The 18,079-nt window shown below is 41.2% G+C and overlaps 1 protein-coding gene across 6 annotated transcripts in view; it reads right to left on the bottom strand.

The window, feature by feature from the left end:
* Positions 1 to 18,079, bottom strand: part of nsd3 (nuclear receptor binding SET domain protein 3) — a 38,011-nt gene that overhangs the window by 9,035 nt on the left and 10,897 nt on the right. For 2 of the 6 annotated variants that reach the window (XM_053516024.1, XM_053516026.1), the window contains exons 3-15: positions 17,830 to 18,019; positions 17,280 to 17,434; positions 16,119 to 16,619; positions 14,589 to 14,703; positions 14,339 to 14,439; positions 14,169 to 14,214; positions 12,288 to 12,418; positions 12,029 to 12,148; positions 10,524 to 10,650; positions 10,044 to 10,241; positions 9,641 to 9,820; positions 6,011 to 6,160; positions 429 to 585 (exon numbers count right to left, since the gene is read on the bottom strand). In XM_053516024.1, the coding sequence (XP_053371999.1) occupies positions 429 to 585; positions 6,011 to 6,160; positions 9,641 to 9,820; positions 10,044 to 10,241; positions 10,524 to 10,650; positions 12,029 to 12,148; positions 12,288 to 12,418; positions 14,169 to 14,214; positions 14,339 to 14,439; positions 14,589 to 14,703; positions 16,119 to 16,619; positions 17,280 to 17,434; positions 17,830 to 18,019 (2,171 nt within the window). The remainder of the gene's footprint in view (positions 1 to 428; positions 586 to 6,010; positions 6,161 to 9,640; positions 9,821 to 10,043; positions 10,242 to 10,523; positions 10,651 to 12,028; positions 12,149 to 12,287; positions 12,419 to 14,168; positions 14,215 to 14,338; positions 14,440 to 14,588; positions 14,704 to 16,118; positions 16,620 to 17,279; positions 17,435 to 17,829; positions 18,020 to 18,079) is intronic. The other 4 variants (XM_053516025.1, XM_053516027.1, XM_053516028.1 and 1 more) reach the window with 3 other exon arrangements.

Here is an 18,079-nt window from a genome sequence, read left to right as displayed (position 1 = left end):
CTTTGACATCCCATAACTTTTCCACAATCCCACATCCTCCATACAAACGCCACGTTTCTCGCTTAGCATCCAGGTCGAGCTTTCAGCATTTCATCTTGCAAAAAAATAGCCTCATCTACTGTGTCTAAAGAGCTGTTTAAAAATGAAAAACTTTTAAAATAAAAACAAAAAAACAACTGTTTACACTATTTAAAATTACCCGCACTCCAGGTTGTAATAAAACACTCAGTTAGTGTATTTGTCTTTTTTAAACATTAATTAAAATAAATGTTACAGCCAGAGTGCTGATCATTTTTGACGCACCCTCATATAATGTCTTCAGATTTAGACGAGTTTTATGCAACACTTACACCCTGATGTTCCTGTTTCCCTGTGTGTTGTAACTACTCTACATTATAGCACCGTTTTCTCTTTGCAGAACATTTTACCTGTAGTTGCCGAGCTTGACCCAGACAATCTGTTTGTAGCGAGGTTTCTTTCCCGCTTTGCATTCACTACAAAGCCAGGCTCCCTCGGGCATCTCCATATTTAAACAGGACGGGTGGAAGGCGGCGGGGCATGCCTCGCAGCACAGGAGTCTTCCTCCTACAGATGCACACACACATTAAAACACACAGGTGCATTATTGTGGGCCAGTCCTAGCCCCGGCCCCTAATCGTCGGTGGTTGTAATTCACCAAACCTCACCCAAAAGCGAGCGTGTCTCAAATGTAAAGTTTATTTTTTATGCATTTCATAGTATCACACTATTTTCATGAACATATAAGCGCCACTTGTGTGATACACTAGACGATTCGCATTTCTGAGTGTGTTAACTCTGAAACTCTGATCTGGATATTACACGGGCACGATCTCAAGGGTGAGATTTGAGAAATTCTTAGTCGTTTGATTTGAGACACGGCCAAAGCAAATGAATCGAGATGCAGAATGATGAGCGGCATGCGCATAGAGACACACACACACACACTCACGCACACTCACACTCTCCAGCTGCACTAAAACACATCTGGACTAATTAGCGAAGACAAAACTATCGCAACCCAATCTATTCTGAATGGCAGGAAAAATCTGTGGCTGCAAATGACGAGATAGAAAACTGTATCAGAAGTAAAAACACAAAGAATTTACACGCTGCCATCCAAAATAGGTCTGGATTTAAGTAAAAAAAAAAAAAAAGTATAATAATTGTAAGAAAAATATAAGCTTAAAGCGCATGTTAAGAAAACAAGTGTATTAAAGAAGGTTTTGTGATGTGTGTCATGAAAAGTGCAGCTCGAGGACTCAAAATAACTACAGGCAACTAAACTTTCATTTTATGACGACAGAAGGTACTACACAGTATTCCCTTACCCCAAACGTAGTCAAATCAGCCACGAGGTCTTTGGATGTCTGAAGTGGTGTAACAGAGCTACAAGGCTAATGGATTCTCCAGTGTAGCGTTGTTCAACTGCATACCTGTCTCGTCAGACTTTCAGCTTAACCACATTGCATTTCTTAGACGGTCATAAAGATACAGGCGCCAACCCGTATACTGTACAGTACTGTACTGCTGGGTCTCCAATAAAGTCGCGGGGGGCCTAGAGCCTATCCCAGGAGACTTAGGGCACGAGGCGGGGTACACCTTGGACATGATGGCAATCCATCGCAGGCCACACACACACACATACACACACGGCCAATTTGGGAACGCCAATAAGCCTAATCTGCAGGTCTGTGGAAGGAAACCAGAGTACCCGGAGGAAAACCCACCATGCACGGGGAGAACATGCAAACTCAGAGACGAGAGTCGAGCCTGGCCAGGATTAAAATCCGGACCCTGGAGGTGCAAGGTGACAGTGCTAACCACTACACCACCATGGCGCCTACAGTTTTATATTTTATATGGAAATTAAACTGAATTTATGTTAATATTTATGTTATGAAATTATATATTATATAAATTATTAGTTTAGCGATAAAAAACGCAAGAAAATTATATATAATTTTAAAAATGATATATAAAAATTCCTTGAAAAAAATCTCGAAGTATTTGCTGCGGTTTCCGCAAACAAGGTAAAATCTGTGAACTACCGAAGCCACGAACACTGAACCACAACTTTATAGAGGCTGACTGTAGGCTTTTGGTTCCCCTCGTCACCTTGTGTCGGGTACGTGTGCCTCTGCAGGGCCTTTGGTGGTGTACTGTGGTGTCTGGCACCAGGACATTGGCTGTGGATCTTTTGAGTGCTGTTGGTTGGGAAGTGGGGCTTCTGTGGATCTGACTTGTGTGCCTGGTGCTCGATCGGACTGGGATTTGGGGGACCGGGTCGTTGGCCCTGTGCTCTTTGCCCGCTGAGTCCTGTGCGCAGCAAGCTGTGATGCACGGGGTATTTTGGTGCCTTTCAATCACAGCTAGTGTTGACTTTTCTTCGAGATTTGTGCCGAACAGAACCTCCGTGTGCACGAACCCGTCATCAGTTTGCTAGCGATTTACAATTAGGCATTTGGCAGATGCTCTTATCCAGAGTGATACAGTGCTTTCAAGTTTCCATGATTAAATAGATCTTTACACTGGTTCACTAGGGTACTAACAAGAAGTACCATCTTTCAAACACTGCTTGGAAGGATTTTTTTTTTTTTTTTTACCCCTGATGAATGTCATTCAGTTTACCAGGTGGTGTGTTTTTTGTGGTGGTGAATTTTGTTTCTGAACAGTGAAGCAAATTCATGCTCTAAGGCCAACAACCTACCATAATGGAAGGAATCACACTACGGTCCATAGCAAGGCTGTTATGCAGCTATATAGTTAGGTGTTGCATTTGCAAGCAACATAGTTTGAATGAGCCGAGATATATATTTAATAATTATTTTTAATTTATTATATAAATAATAATAAAAAAATTTCAGACATTATGTTAGATGTTATGTTTCATATATTGTGTCAAGTTTTTTTCCCCACATTTCTGAATCTGGAGCAATGTCAAGATTGGCGCATTGCATGTTTGGAGAAATTTGGTCGAAAACTGTCATCAAGAAAATAATTTTGACTACGAGCATAAAAAAAAAAAAAAAAATTAAAAATATTGTAGCAATATTGGTTTTTCGAGAGTTTGTAATTGTCGAAATCAGAGTCGAAAAATATGCTGAACTCAACCTTTCATGATTTTAACCTGTGATTAGTCAAGAATCAGTTCTGCCATGGTTCTGCTGAAAACCGCACTCCACCGTCCAGACCTTGTGACGACACGGAGCAGTTCCCAGCTCATGCAGTAGTCTGATGTTGTTGTTCTGTGCCATAAGGGGAAAAGGACTCCACTGATGGGTGAAAGTGGTCATTCAATATATTCAGGTCATCAGCTGACTTTCATTGTAACATAATGTTGCTGAGCCTAGACCTAATGGAAACAATTTGAGGTTTGACCCCAGACTGTTTTCTAAATGATTATAGGATAAACAACATAACAAGGTGAGGCCCTGTAATTCTTCTTCTGAGCATATCTTAAAGGGGACACATGCCAAAAAAAAAAAAAAAAAAAAAAAAAAAAAATCACTTTTTAGTCATCAAGATGGATTTCCAGTGTGTGCAAACAATATATGAGGAGGGGAAAAATGAAAGAAAAATATTAATTCCCTGCCTTTTTTTTTTTTTTTTAACCCTTTTGTGACATCACCCTTCCCCTGGCTAGGTTCTGGCTGTTCTCTGGTGGGTGTGGCTCAGCAGTAACTCATTTACATACACACTGAAATGGTGCATTTGGAGGAGGAGGAAATCTATGGGGAATTTCAGCAATTATATCTGGAGGAGGAGTGAAATAATGAAAGTTTAAGCTATAAAAAAAAGTGAAAAAATCTGATGGGGAATTTTAGTATTAACACACTTTGAGCTCTGAGACCCGTGTTAACTTGTTAAAGAAATGGTGAAATATGGGACCTTCAAAATCATTTAGCTAAGGCTTAATCAATTAGTCTGAGATTAAGGTATGTGCCATACTGAACCTTAATGTTTTATGCAATGTTACGACTTTAGCCTGTGCCTCAAGTTAGCAACTCACATCTAACAAAAAATAAATGAAACAAGGTTAGGTTAATTTGTAGCGATAACGCCTTCCTCTTGCAGTTCATAAAAAAAAATAAAAAAAAACAGCGTTATTTTGCGCAAATGTGAGAACTGTGTTCTCATAGGGGTAAAACATTAGCAGGGTCCCGGGCATACAAACTAAACACGAAATATGTGAACGCCACCAAATAAGTGATCTGTCACATTTACAGATATTTACATTATCTTTGTTTTTGAGTTGTTTTGTCTTTTATTTCAAATTCTGTGTTAAGCACACAGTTGGATTCTACAGTATAAACAGAACAGATGTTTACGTTACTGTTAAACGTTAGTCAGTTGCACCAGTTAGACGTATATTAAGATGTTAACATAATTATGTTTATAAAATTATTATTTTGTGGTCTAATGGTTTTTTAGTTTCATGCTCTTCTAGACCCTAGCTCATACCTATTAGATCAAGAATAACTTCAGGGGACTTGTGTTTAACTTTGTGTTTGTGCTCCCCAGCAGGTCAATCAGTAAAATCAGGTCGTCGGCTGACTTAATTTTTTATGCCACATAACATTTCTGAGTCTAGACCTGACCAACTGAAGCAATCCCAGATCATAACACTGCCTTCATGGGCTTGTACAGTGGGCACTATGCATCATGGCATGACATGCATCGCTTCATGTGCTTCCCTTATTACCCTGATGGACACGTCGCTCTGCAATACTGTCAATCCTGACTGTTTTTCAATTACTCCAGAGTCCAATCTTTGTGCTCCCTTGCAAACTGAAGATTTTTTTTCTCTGATTATCCTGACTAAAAAGTGTTTTTCTCATGTTGCCACACAGTTCTTTAGTCCCAATCCTTCGATTCGTCCCCACATTGTGTGTGGAAATGCTCTTTCACTTTTAAACACAGTTCTGATTTTTGAAGTCATTTTGTTATGATGCAACTTCGGCAGGTGTTTCATTCAGGTTCATTTTTTTTTTCTGACCACATTTCTTTTGTGAAGTTCACAGTTTCTTATTTTATCTTTCCACAATTCCAGCCCTTTTTCCTCTCAGTCATCATTTTTCCCCCTCTTATCCCTGAATATTTAGATTTAAAATGTTTTTGGCGGGGTCTCAAATTGTACTGTTCACACTACTCAATTTCATTTGGTGCTACTGGCTGCTGAATTTCAGACACACACACGGCTTCAGCACTAATCTGTAAAAAAGCATCTAGCAATTTATAAGTGTGTATGCTAAGCATGTGCTGAAATGACGGTCTTATATTTAAAAAATTTACATTTACATACTTTTACCAAATTTACATATTATATAATTTTTTTTTATGACATGCATAAGCGTCGTTTTTCAAAGACAGCTGTCCTTATCCGGCCGTATGAATAGAGATCATAGGCTTCAAAATCGACTAATCTTCCATTTAAAAAAAAAAAAAAAAAAAAAAACCTAATAAAATGGTAGCGAGTTTTTTTTTTTTTTTTTTTTTAATTGAGAGTTGTCACAGGTACCTTACAGCAAGCTGCGAGAAGCTGGGGTCAGAGTGCAAGGTCAGCCAGGACACAGCGCCCCTGGAGCAGACAGGGTTAAGAGCCTTGCTCAACAACTCAACAGCGGCAGCTTGACGGTACTGGGGGCTCAAACCCCCCGACCTTCTGGTCAGTAACCCGGAGCCTTAACCCATTACATCAGCACATGCCTAATACACATCACATGTAAATGCACATTACATCAGCACATGCCTAATATAGCGCGCAACTGAGTCGGCGTGTGCTTACTGCTAAACTACACAGCACTAAGCCGTTATTATGCCAGCTGTATGTTATTTTAAGTCCAGCGTTTTGCGTTAGTAGGTGCAAATTAGAAGAGTTGAAATTAAAAACAAACTAAAAAAAAAGAAGCAAAGGTTATGAGAAGCAAAGCGACAGGGTTAATAAATAAAACAAGGGGAGGTGGGGTAACGGGAACGAACGTGAAGTTACCTTTGGCCGGATTCTTTTGGGTAGCTGACGAAGGAGAAGGAATCAGAGGTAATTTCATCAACTCAGCACGATTTGACTCAGTCAGAAGGTAGTGAGACTTAAACGTATAAGAACTTAATACGGTGTCAGTGAGGTCGTGCACTAAGCGTCCTACACGAGACAAACAGGAAAACCCGTGAGCAGTCAATCACACTCCCCATGATTGCAGAGAACACACACAAAGCTAAAACACCACTCGCGCGCACACAGACAGACAGACAGACACTCGCACACACTTACATACACACACACACATATATAGACCCCTAAACGAGATATAGGGAGTCCTGAAAGAAGAAAACACACATGTTGGAGATTTCAGTGTTGGCCTGGGAATCACGGGTTGTAATGCTGACTCGTGGAAAATTAAATTTCGTCCAAAAAAAAAAAAAAATCCAAATTTTTCTTTTTCTTTAGTTTTGTGTCAGGTAAGAGCTCACATTCTTAGTAACATTTTCATTTTTCACAGTTTTCATAAGGACTACAAAGAGAGCCGTTTCCTCCACATTTCTTCTCCCAAGCCAACACCACCCTCCTCAGGATCTCTACAGACACTACAATAAAGAATGATCATTACTCATGTTCTACTCAAAAGGAGTTACAGCATGACTTATTAGAGGAAAAGAGAATTTCTATTCTATGAATTGAAAGGCTGAAGGTGCAATCAGCGATGAAAGCATTTTATTAGCTACGTTTACATGGACGATATTTCTTTAATCTGATTAAAACAATTCCGATTAGAAACTTCGACTAAAGATTTTCATACGCATTATGATCTGAAAAGAAACTTAGCCATATGAATAATTTGCATTAAAGCAATAGCGACATGTTACAATAATCCAGATAATCTAGTTAATACTGACCGCTCTACTCAGAATATAACAGTTTTCTGCTAGAAATATAACAGAAGAAGAACTTTTATTAAAAGTTAACAAATAGAATAAAATAAATTTTTTAATTCTATTTATTAATATGCTTTAAAAAAAACGACTAATGAAATCCCTTTGTGTCAGGAACTGATGGCCAGCACTTTTTAAATGCATGGATTTAACTAGCAGTGTAGTAAATCCTGGAGCAAAGTTTTAAATAAAATGTATAATTCTAACCAATTTTAAATGACTCTTCAGTACATTTCATAATACATCCATGTTAATAGCAAAGATGAGGACAATTTCTTTTAATCGATTCAGTTATGAATCACAATTCACGTATCACCAAACTGACGCCAAAAAAAATAAAATATATATATATATTAATCCTTATGATTCCGATTAAAACTTTAAATACACTCGGAACAATTTTATCATTTCGTCACTGATTACACCTCCATAGCCGACACAAACACACAGACACACACACGAAAAAACGATGTACATCGGCGCCAGACACGCTTCGACCTCATTCACACTGAATCAGCGTTTTACAGATTATCAAGACACACACGGTCCGACGGCTTATAAACACATAGCACATCTAAAAGGAAAAAAAAAGATTAGACGACAAGATAAAAAAAGAGGTTAGAATACTGCATTTTTTTTTTTAAGTGAGCTATGGTTAGAAAAGGCACATATACATTGACAAAGACAACACTGAAGCAAAAGGCCATTAAATAACATATTACACACTGTATGAGGAACATATTCAAGCTACACAATTTCCACGTTGCTCCAACTGTAGTCAGCAAAGACGGGTCAGAATCGTGCTCATTATATGATGCGAAGGTGAACGTAGCAAATGAGTGTAGGCTTTTTTTTTATTATTTACTTAGTGTCTGATTTAGCATCAGGCACATTGCATGCCTAAATCAAGGAAAAAAAATATATATATATATATGTGGGCCATCTTGGAGCCCGTCTTGGTGTCAGTGTTGGTATCACCTGTAATGAGTTTCAGACTCGAACTGATTGGTCCTGTATGAACCTGTGTATGTAAAAATAATGTTTAATAGTTTATAAATGGAGTCCATGACACAGCTCCAGGGCAAAAATAAAGAATCAAATGTCTTACTATAAGCATGTCTTAGCTGATCGACTACAGCTGGAGTAAGGTGGAAGTTTAATTTCTGAACAAACTGTTACTGTGACAAAAATACATTTACAATCACTGTGTTAATGTTTTTATCGAAGGGAAAAGCAGGCATTGAACACGTGCAGCAGTAGTGAGTCAGAGTGCAGCGGTGACGATGAAGCTGTTTCTCCACTCATCTGAGAGACTTCCTGGGTTGCGATCTATACACAGACATGTTCACGCGCTCACGCCAATGAATCAGGGGTGTAAAGATACAATACTTGTGTGCTTACAACTCTTCATGTGTGTGTCATCCCTGGAACTCCCTGTCCAGAAATGTACAGAGAGCAGGTTAGAGACCCCTCTTGGACAAGGATGAAACATGGCTTGGGACTTTACCCTTTTAAGTAGAAACGCTGTCCTTCCAAGTGGGAGATCTAGGGGACATTTCCAAACCGGGCCATGCAGATAGGCATCTATGCAGGTCGTGTCCCCATTAGACCTGTAGCTTTTAATCAAGACCTCAGGCTTTTAAAGTGTGGTCTCTACCTTTCTGAGGATGGCCTCTCATTTTATGAGCAGGGATCATACTTTATCGAACATGGCTGCTATCCTTGTCTGAAACTACCACATCAGAGCCTCTACCTTCCCAGTCGTGACATCTACCCTTCCAATCAGGGCCTCTAATTCATCTTTTCAATCACGGTCTCCGGAATTCCTGAGGAGCCTCTGCCTTTCCAATCGGGGTCGTCAACCTAACTGTAAACTTTCCAATCCGTTCCAAGTGGGACCTTTACCCGTACCAATGAGGGCCTCATCCCCCTTCCCTTCAGGAGTTCATCCCCCTTCCCTTCAGGAGTTCATCCCCCTTCCCTTCAGGAGTTCATCCCCGAGCCTCTACCCGTCCCCAGGCCGAGCCTCTACCCGTCCCCAGGCCGAGCCTCTACCCGTCCCCAGGCCGAGCCTCTACCCGTCCCCAGGCCGAGCCTCTACCCGTCCCCAGGCCGAGCCTCTACCCGTCCCCAGGCCGAGCCTCTACCCGTCCCCAGGCCGAGCCTCTACCCGTCCCCAGGCCGAGCCTCTACCCGTCCCCAGGCCGAGCCTCTACCCGTCCCCAGGCCGAGCCTCTACCCGTCCCCAGGCCGAGCCTCTACCCGTCTGCACTCAGAACCCTTCTCAATCAGTGCTTTTACCCTTTTATGTGGGGACATGATCTTCCCAGGTATGGCCTTTACCCTTCCAAGTGTGTCCTCTAACTTTGAATCATGGCCTCTACCCCTTCTATGCGGGGCTTCTCACTAATCTCGACTATGTTAGGTTGACTGCCATGAACAGTTTGACTCATCAATCAACCTTGTTTAACATCACTTCGCCATCACTTCATCAGCTGAGCGCAGAAACAACTCCAGCTGCTCTGAATCACCGCTGCTACACATGACACAATGGCCTGCAGGTTGAAAAACTTCATCAACATGCAGTAAACACATTTTCAGTAAAAGGACCAGCCATATGAGTGTGTGAGCTTAAGGCCTAGCCGGCTGCTCCGGCTCTTTGGCTCTGTGCTGAGTAAGGAACGAGTCTCACCTCGCGAGCAAACGAAACACCAGCCTACGTTTACGGAGGAGCCGAGATGGCCGTTCTTCCTCGCGCTGGAGTGACCGCTGCACACGATGACGTGGGGCGTGATCACTACGCTCCCAGCTGCTATACACAGATCGCCTGCATGATAGGCTGCAGGACAGCGGATACAGCGCATCATCCGGCCTGTGGACGCACACACACACACACACACACACACACACACACACACACTTGAACCATGTTGAACCAAAACATGTTGTAAACGATAATACTTGTGATTGTACTTGAATGTGTAACGCATGTGCAAGCACCAACCTGTACACACACACACTTGGGGACACTCCAAATGTGTCCCAATCTGTGATGTGTGTGTGTGTGCGTGCGTGCGTGCAAGTGTTAATCACACCTTTGTGTGCCTTTTGCGAGTCCTTTTCCAGCCAGCAGGTAGCGCAGCAGTGCTGTGGGCATCTCAGGCCTTGCGGCTCCGAGGTAGTTCCCGCGTATTTCCAAGCGCAGGACTCGTGATAGAATCGGCCACACTCGCTCACCGAACACGGCTTTACATCTTCATCAGTGCGTTTGCAGGAGAAACATGGGTGCGAACCTAGAGATAGAAAACACAGAGAGAAAGAGAGAGCGTTTAAAATCAATTATCAGAGAATAAAAACATAACCAAGTCTGTCCATTTCCTCACTCTGCTCTTGTCTGGCAATTTCTTGATCTACGTTTTGTGCACATTACAGCTAAGCTGCAGTTTTCTTCGAATAGACTTAAAAGAGGTTTTCATACATCATAATAATCACTTTGTATCCCACCACGAACGTCAGAGTACACACACATGCAGAGGAAACGAACAAGATAGCGGTGATATTCGAACGGTTCTGACCTGTTTTGCACTCGGTGCAAATGTTTTCTCCTTCTGTTCCTCCAGCTGAGGCCAAACACTCCGGATGAAAAAACCTGTTACACTCGCCCTCGCAGCACAGCAGGGAATCTCCAAATGTCTCACAAATCTAAAGGGTCACAAAACACACACACACACTTCACCAGTTACTATACTACATTATTTTTGCAGAAGTGAATGAATTCTATGATCATACAAAATCTGTAATAAACGCAATACAGTTTGGACACACCCTCTAATTCCTTTTTATTGCTTTCTATGTTGTAAAATGATGCTAAAGGCGTCCGAAATGTGCAATAATCTCCTTTGAACAGTTGATATTGAGATGTATCTGCACCTTATGCTCTTTAAATCCTCCATAACGTCTCTAATCTGAGGTACTTTTTGTTGCAATTGGTGATTTTTGAGGCTGGTGACTCTAAATGAACTTCTCATCTGCAGCAGAAAGAGGTTTTGGTCTTGCTTTCCTGGGAAGGTCTTCATCATGCTGCTTGATGGGTTTTGCAAATGCACATGACAATACTGTTCTTGTAAGATCTTTTTCAGAGCAGCTGAAAAACCTTCATGTCCTAAAATAACAACTGACTGATGTTATTTAATTACTTAATGCAATACGTGTTATTTCATAGTTTTGAAGAAAACAATATTGTTCTAGGATGTAGAAAATAAATCCAAACTTGTGTCATCATGAGATTTTAGAAAAGTTCTTTCCATAGCTTTATGTGCATGTGTACTTGTGTTAGTAGATGATTCTGAAAGAACGCTTAGTTTACAGCAAAAGAAAATATGAATGGGCTCCAAAAAGATAATTGTGAAAGACTGGTTGGAGCCACATCTCCACTTGTCTTCGGGCTGGCAATCCAACGTTTTAGATATTTAAAATTTGAAACAGGCCAACACAGCCAGATGTCATAATGCCACATCTGGAACAATTAATAACTGCATAGCTGCTATAGATTTTATAAAAGAAGATATTTAATGAAGTGAGTCGTTTTGGAATGCATCAAACGAAGCTGTGTGTGTAACCACCTTCTTTTTAATGTATTTTATTTATTTCCTTTATATTTCTTTTCTTTTTCTCTTTCTTACTCCTGAAGCTTTGCTATTGCTTGTTTGTTTCTGTTTACAACTGAATAATAATTAATGTTTTTATGTTATGCATGTCATTTCTTTGATTGATATTATTTTATTATTTTTTTATTATTATTATTTTAAGGCAGAGGCAGCTTAGTGGCTAAAGCATTGGGCTACTAATCGGGAGGTCCCAGGTTCAAACCCCACCACCACCAGGTTGCCACTGTTGAGCACTTGAACAAGGCTCCTTAACACTCACTTAACTGCTCAGATGTCTCAGTAAGTCGCTCTGGGTAAGGGCCATCTGCCGAAACCCGTAAACGTATGCGTAATAAACTTCTACAAACACACCCCAATCAGATGGCATTTTTTTTTTTTAAACATGCATTACAATCTAATCTTGTCTAACTCACCTGACACACCATATCCTTTTTGGAGATGCCCTGCCGAGAGATGTTTGAATCTTCTGACTGGGCGTCCGAGCCGTCGGCGTCCATCGTACCGGGACTGTCGGAGCGTTTCTCAAATACACACTGTGTGCACGCACACACACACACAAAATAAGACCCTTGTCCATCACTAATCAGTCGAATCAATAAAAACAAATCTGCTAACAAACCCTAAAGTCTAGTCCATATACACAGATTTGTGACTCAGACTGTGTTGTCTCACCTGCATGTCGTTGAGACCTCTGGAATCGGAGTCGGACGCGTCTCTGTAAATAGAGCTTGTAACTTCGACATCCGTCGAGGCTCGACTGCGCTTCTTCAACGGTTTACAAGAGTCGGAGATTTCACTGGCTCCTGCAAGAGGTAAATACAAAGAATAGAGTAAAACGTAATGTAATGTAATGCCTGGCTGAACGTCTATGTGAAAGCAGACTGTTAGTGTGTGTGTGAGATTTAGGATATGAGTATTATAAACGTTAATGATTAACCATTTTATCGATTGATTGCCCTTAAACACTGTTAAAAAATACATGACCCAATAAGATTTGTTTTGTAGCGCTAACTTTAACCACAGAACTGTAATCTAACGTTAGTTCAGACAGGCTCTTTAGACGCTTCCTAATAACTTATTTAAAGAGTAGAATCGCCACGATTTTTTTTTTAAACACCGGATTGACTCGGCCAGCTTGCAATCCACTTTATGTTCATCCATCTTTATTTTCACGGAGAGCTCTGATCGCTATTGTAAAATACTTTCAGCAAACTGACTATGAAACGATGTACTTCCTGAGAGGGGCGGGCTATTTACAGACTGACAGGTCTGCGTGTTTGCACTCTGTGCGCAATTAAATACAAATTTTTATGCATGTGGAGGTCAGTGTTGATAATAAATACAAAAATAAATAAGTGCATTAGGGGGGACGGGGAGAGTGTACTGGATTGTGTCACTAGAACTGTTGAAATTAAACGTAAACTGTCCATTAGTTAATCATTAATTAACAATTAACCTACAAAGTGAGATGGAGAGTTATTCTGGGTCAGAATTATAATTGCTGAGATTCTGTGCCTGAACTCTATAGTCAGCTTTTCTATTTTCTACCTTCACAGACACTGCAGACGTAAACTTATGTGCAACCAATTTATAGTAGAACCTTGGATTACGAGCATAATTCATCCCAGAAGCAGGTTCATATTTCAAAACACTCATAAACCCAAGCAAATTTCCCCATAAGGAATAATGGAAACTCTAATTATTCATTCCACAGCCCCAAAATATAGGTATGCACGCGTAAAGGTGAGAGGAGGTGTGTGTGTGTGAAGGGGCCCAGTGTTCAATTATAAAGAGCAGGCTGATACAGAGAGAGAAAGAGAGAGAGAGAGAGAGAGAAAATGGATCATTAACCTCTCTAATGAGACTTGCTTTTGCGTTACACACGCATAAAGAGACAAAATAAAATGTGTTTCACACACAAAAACACATGGTCACAGTGTTATAGTAAACAGTACACGTGTGAACGGATGTTGATTATACCAGTAAGAGACGGGCACTAAGACCCAGCAGTGGAGACGATTACCCACAATTCTGCAGCGCAAAAGAGAAAAAACGTTGGCTCAGTTGTGATCCTGTGACGCTCGACGTCAAAACAAGAAGCTGATGCATGAAACATGACACTCGTAAACCAGGACTTGTTCGTTTTCCAAATCAAAATGTATTAAAAATCTTTGCTCATCTTGCAGAACACTCGCAAACCGCGTTACTCACACTGTATTTCCTCTTCTGAGTAACATCTTTGTCTTGTACGTGATGAATGAGCATAAACTAATCTAATGGCCCAAGTACATGTGTGGCAGTTGAGAAAAGACCATTGCACGTCAAAAAAAAAAAGAAAAAAGTTTTTGATCAAATTTGATGAAATTTGTTAGACAGTTAAAATTTAAGGACAAATCCTTAAATATGGATTCATGTGATTTATGTCAGCCTGTGTTTGAAAGAAAAATAAAAGAAATCACATAAAATCACAATTTGGCATAAAAACACTGAGGCAAACTGATTCGCCATGGATAAAAATAAACCTGAAAAAGTGAGTCCTAACAAAAGTCTCACCTTTTTGCGATCCCGTCTTGAAGTCCATCTGAGGCATCGTCTCCACCTGAAACACAACGTGGACAAGAGTTTCTCGGTCATTAAACAGCAGCTGGTTATAAACAGATGATCAGTTTTATTCCGTCGCCTCTCAACACACCACTACTTAACGAAAGTGTGTGAGAATCTACCTGCTCTTTCTTAACCTTTTTCTTCGGAACCGGATCAACGCTCTTTTCCGACTCTGAGCGACTCCTCACGCACCGCCGCTGCAGCTTACGCTCCATCAACTCTGCGTAAAACAAATTAATTTGCGGCAAATTGATTTTCACCGAGCATAGTGACCGTCATTAATTCATGAAGGGACACCTAAGATTTACCCTGCAGGCGTGTGTGTGTGTGTGCGTGCGTGCGTGCGTGTGCGTGCAAGTGTGTGCATACCTGAGCTGGGTTCAGGAACCGGTGTGTGGGTGTGTTCGCCACTTTCTGGTTCACTCCATGCTGTTCTCTCCTCCTCACTGGAGAAGGTCTCACCCTCGGCTTTATCACTCGAACCCTTCCATAATAACGATAAGAAACAATTAGAACAGTGTTTAAAACTGCTCTAGTACATACAGTGTGTGGAAGAGACACAAAGTGTCCTGCTGAACAATCATTACAGACTCCTACAGTCCTACACACCGTGGACTACACACATGTATTTGGATAACAATAGTTTGTAGGTCTAGGGGACATGAATCCTTTTAGGTATATTTCACTTGCTATAAAAATTCCATACATATTAAAAATGGAGACAGAGGATAAATATAATTTAAAATTTTTTAATTAAATTATAGATCACCAGCAAATGGCAAACGCCAGTTCTGAAAAATCAGTCCAACATGGAAGCGCCAAAACCTGCAGTTCCTCCAATGTCCACTGGGGGCTCTGTTGGCTCCAACGATGAGTCAAACCCCATAGACCCCCTCCATGTTAAAAAGTCAAACTTTACAACAGTAAGAAACGTGTTTACGAGACCAAAAAAAAACAAAAAAAAGAACTTTTGGTCTTAATAGCTAGATTCCCCATTCATGACAACCGTACAGGGGTGAATTTTTATGTAACGCATCAGCTAAAATTACATTGTGCCAAAATAAATATGCATAATTTGTATCATGAGTGACGGCTGCATTGCTGGTGTTAAACCGCTGTCCGCTATGTATCACTATAGCTAACCAGCTAACTGGAATCTTTGTGGTTTAACTTGCCACAAGACCCGTAGGAGTTGAAACGGGATGACGTGTAGAATATAAAGGACGGAGTTCTACCTTCAAAAATGCCTTAGTACACTGTATAAATCAAGTCTAGCCACTAGAGCGTTTTAGATAAGTTAAAGCTAAGTTCACCAGCTAGCTTGTGTGTGGTAACTGCGTTAGATTAGTGCGTTCTAAATAACAGCCAGGCTCCGTTCGTTCTGCCCCTTTTGACCATTTATGGATTGACCGACTTTCAGGCGGCGTCAGCTCTTGTCAAGATGGAAATGACAAAAAAAAAGTTCAAAAACGCTCTTTAAAAAACTTATGGGTGACATCACGAAGGGTTTATCCAGACCTCATGAAATCTACTTATTTTTTTCACATTCTAGTTTGGTCACCTGCCAATTTCAACCCAACCGCCAGAACCTTCACATTAAATCTGGAATACCAATATAGCAATCCGCAGCAAACGTCAGTAATCTATATCCTCATATACGAGCTCATACATTATCGTGACTGGTTCATGTCTCAGTGATGGACGGGATAGAGCCTGGCCCATTGTACGCTTTTGGCTCTGAGCCACAGATGGCTGTCACATTGTTGGGATTTAATTCATGATCTCCTGATCCTAAATTCATCCATCTGCTCGCATTAAAAGCATCATTAAGCCCATGGGCCGTCTGTTTTACACCCTTGGTTTAACCGAACCACAAACCAACAGTAAAGTGAACCGCACCTCTGGAGACTGAACTCGCTCATCGTCTCTCTCCTCCTCCTTTTTTAACTCTACTTTCTGTTTGGGGAGCTGCCAGTCGCATTTGACGATCTCTACGTTAAGCTTCTTCATGGTGACAGAGAGCGGAAGCAGCTTCCGAGCAGCCGCCGTTCGCCACGGAGTCCGGACCGGAGGGGGCGAGGGTTGAGATTCTGTGGCGTCCTCAGGCTCCGCCTCTTCCTCCTGAGTGTCGGAAACGCTGCACTGGCGGCGGGGCTGCTGACGGCGCGGGAGTGCCGCCGTATCGTCTTTCTTTAGGCTCTTGGAGCGTCTTGTCCTTCGTTTTTTAATCCTGGTTGGGGTCACGGGTTCATCGCTAGGTTCTTCAGCAGGCAGCTTGTCGATGTAAATGAAGGTGTAATTCTCGTTACGCTCCTCTCGGCTCATTACCAGGGCTGCCTCGGCGTGGCCGACGCCCACCTCCCACTGAGCGCGCTCCCTCTGAGACTGAGGCTTTAGCAGCTACGTGTGTGCAAAAACAACAACAACTCTATGTTACACAATAATACAAAAACAGATATCATGCAGTCTAAAACTTTTATATAGGCCTATAATAAATGTGAACACACTGTGTATTGTACACGCAATTCCAGCATTATAGGCTAAAAATAACTAAACGGCAAAACAAAAGCTTGCTCAATTAGTCGACTATTCCTCTCCAGACATAAACAGATATTAATAAAACTATATGGATTCCTTCTAACATGTTAAGAATCACAACTGTCTGTAAAAACTGTTATTTCTTTATTTTTGGGGGGAATAATTAAGGCTTACACCTCCAAAAAAAAGTCCATTATCTCCATTATCTATAAATATTGAGCGTAATTATTTACGTTAACATAGATTGCAAACCCTGTTTGTCCCTAAAGAAGATTCATTACTCAATCAATTGCATTTGAAACATTGAAAACGCACACTACATGTTCACTTTATGTTATATATGAATTTTATGTGTGATAAACGTTTGCATTAATAATCACAATGCAAATAAACATACTGTATATCCTCATAATGCAAAAACATGATAAAACTAATTAAATCCCAAGAATCCCTTTAAACATGAATAAATGAGGGGAAAAAAAAACTATCTGAATTGTGTCTAAAGATAAAAGCGGCGTGGACCTTCTGCCTCTCGGTGGGGTTGGTGGTTTTGCGTAAGGTTTCTGCCTGCAGCTCTTCAAACTGACTCTCTCCTTTATACACCACTATCCTCTTCTCGTGAATCCACGCCCGCTCAGCTACACTGCCGAAAAACTGCACGTGGTACTCCCGGTGACCTACACACACACACGCGCGCACACACACACACACACACACACACACACACACACACACACACACACACACACACACTCAGGATTCACGAAAATCACTATTACATATTAGCTTATGGCCAGGTCCTTAAAGGGCTTGAAATCGAAGTAGACACAAACAAACAAAATTAAAATGCTTGTAAAGTTCTAGAACAGAGTAAACAGTGTCTGTTATTAAATGAAAGTAGGATGTGGAACCGTCATACACAGGACACGACAGCGCAAGACTGTGTCAACAGCTCATATGTAAATAAAACATGAAATACCAGAACAAGTCTATCAAGAAACAGAATGTGATGCCAACAACGTAAACTTCAGAACATGCAAATTAGTGCGAGGAGTGTCAGGGTTATCGTTACCTCTGGTGTTTATGCGTGTGTGAACCTTTAGCTGGGGGTCGGAGGAGACCATGCAGGGCCACCATGGGTACGTCCCCACTTTAGCCCACACCAGATCGCCGATCTCGTACTCCACGCACATGGAGGGCGCGGCCTTGTCCACCTGCATGCAATCATCGTCATCCATCTTCAACGATTTCAAGATCATCTGCTGGAATGTTATATACAGTAACATAGTCACAAGAACAGAAAGGATTATGGGAACATCCAC

The sequence above is a fragment of the Clarias gariepinus genome, chromosome 17 (assembly GCF_024256425.1).
Source record: "Clarias gariepinus isolate MV-2021 ecotype Netherlands chromosome 17, CGAR_prim_01v2, whole genome shotgun sequence".
NCBI lineage: Eukaryota > Metazoa > Chordata > Actinopteri > Siluriformes > Clariidae > Clarias > Clarias gariepinus.
This window is presented reverse-complemented; position numbering and strand designations above follow the sequence as displayed.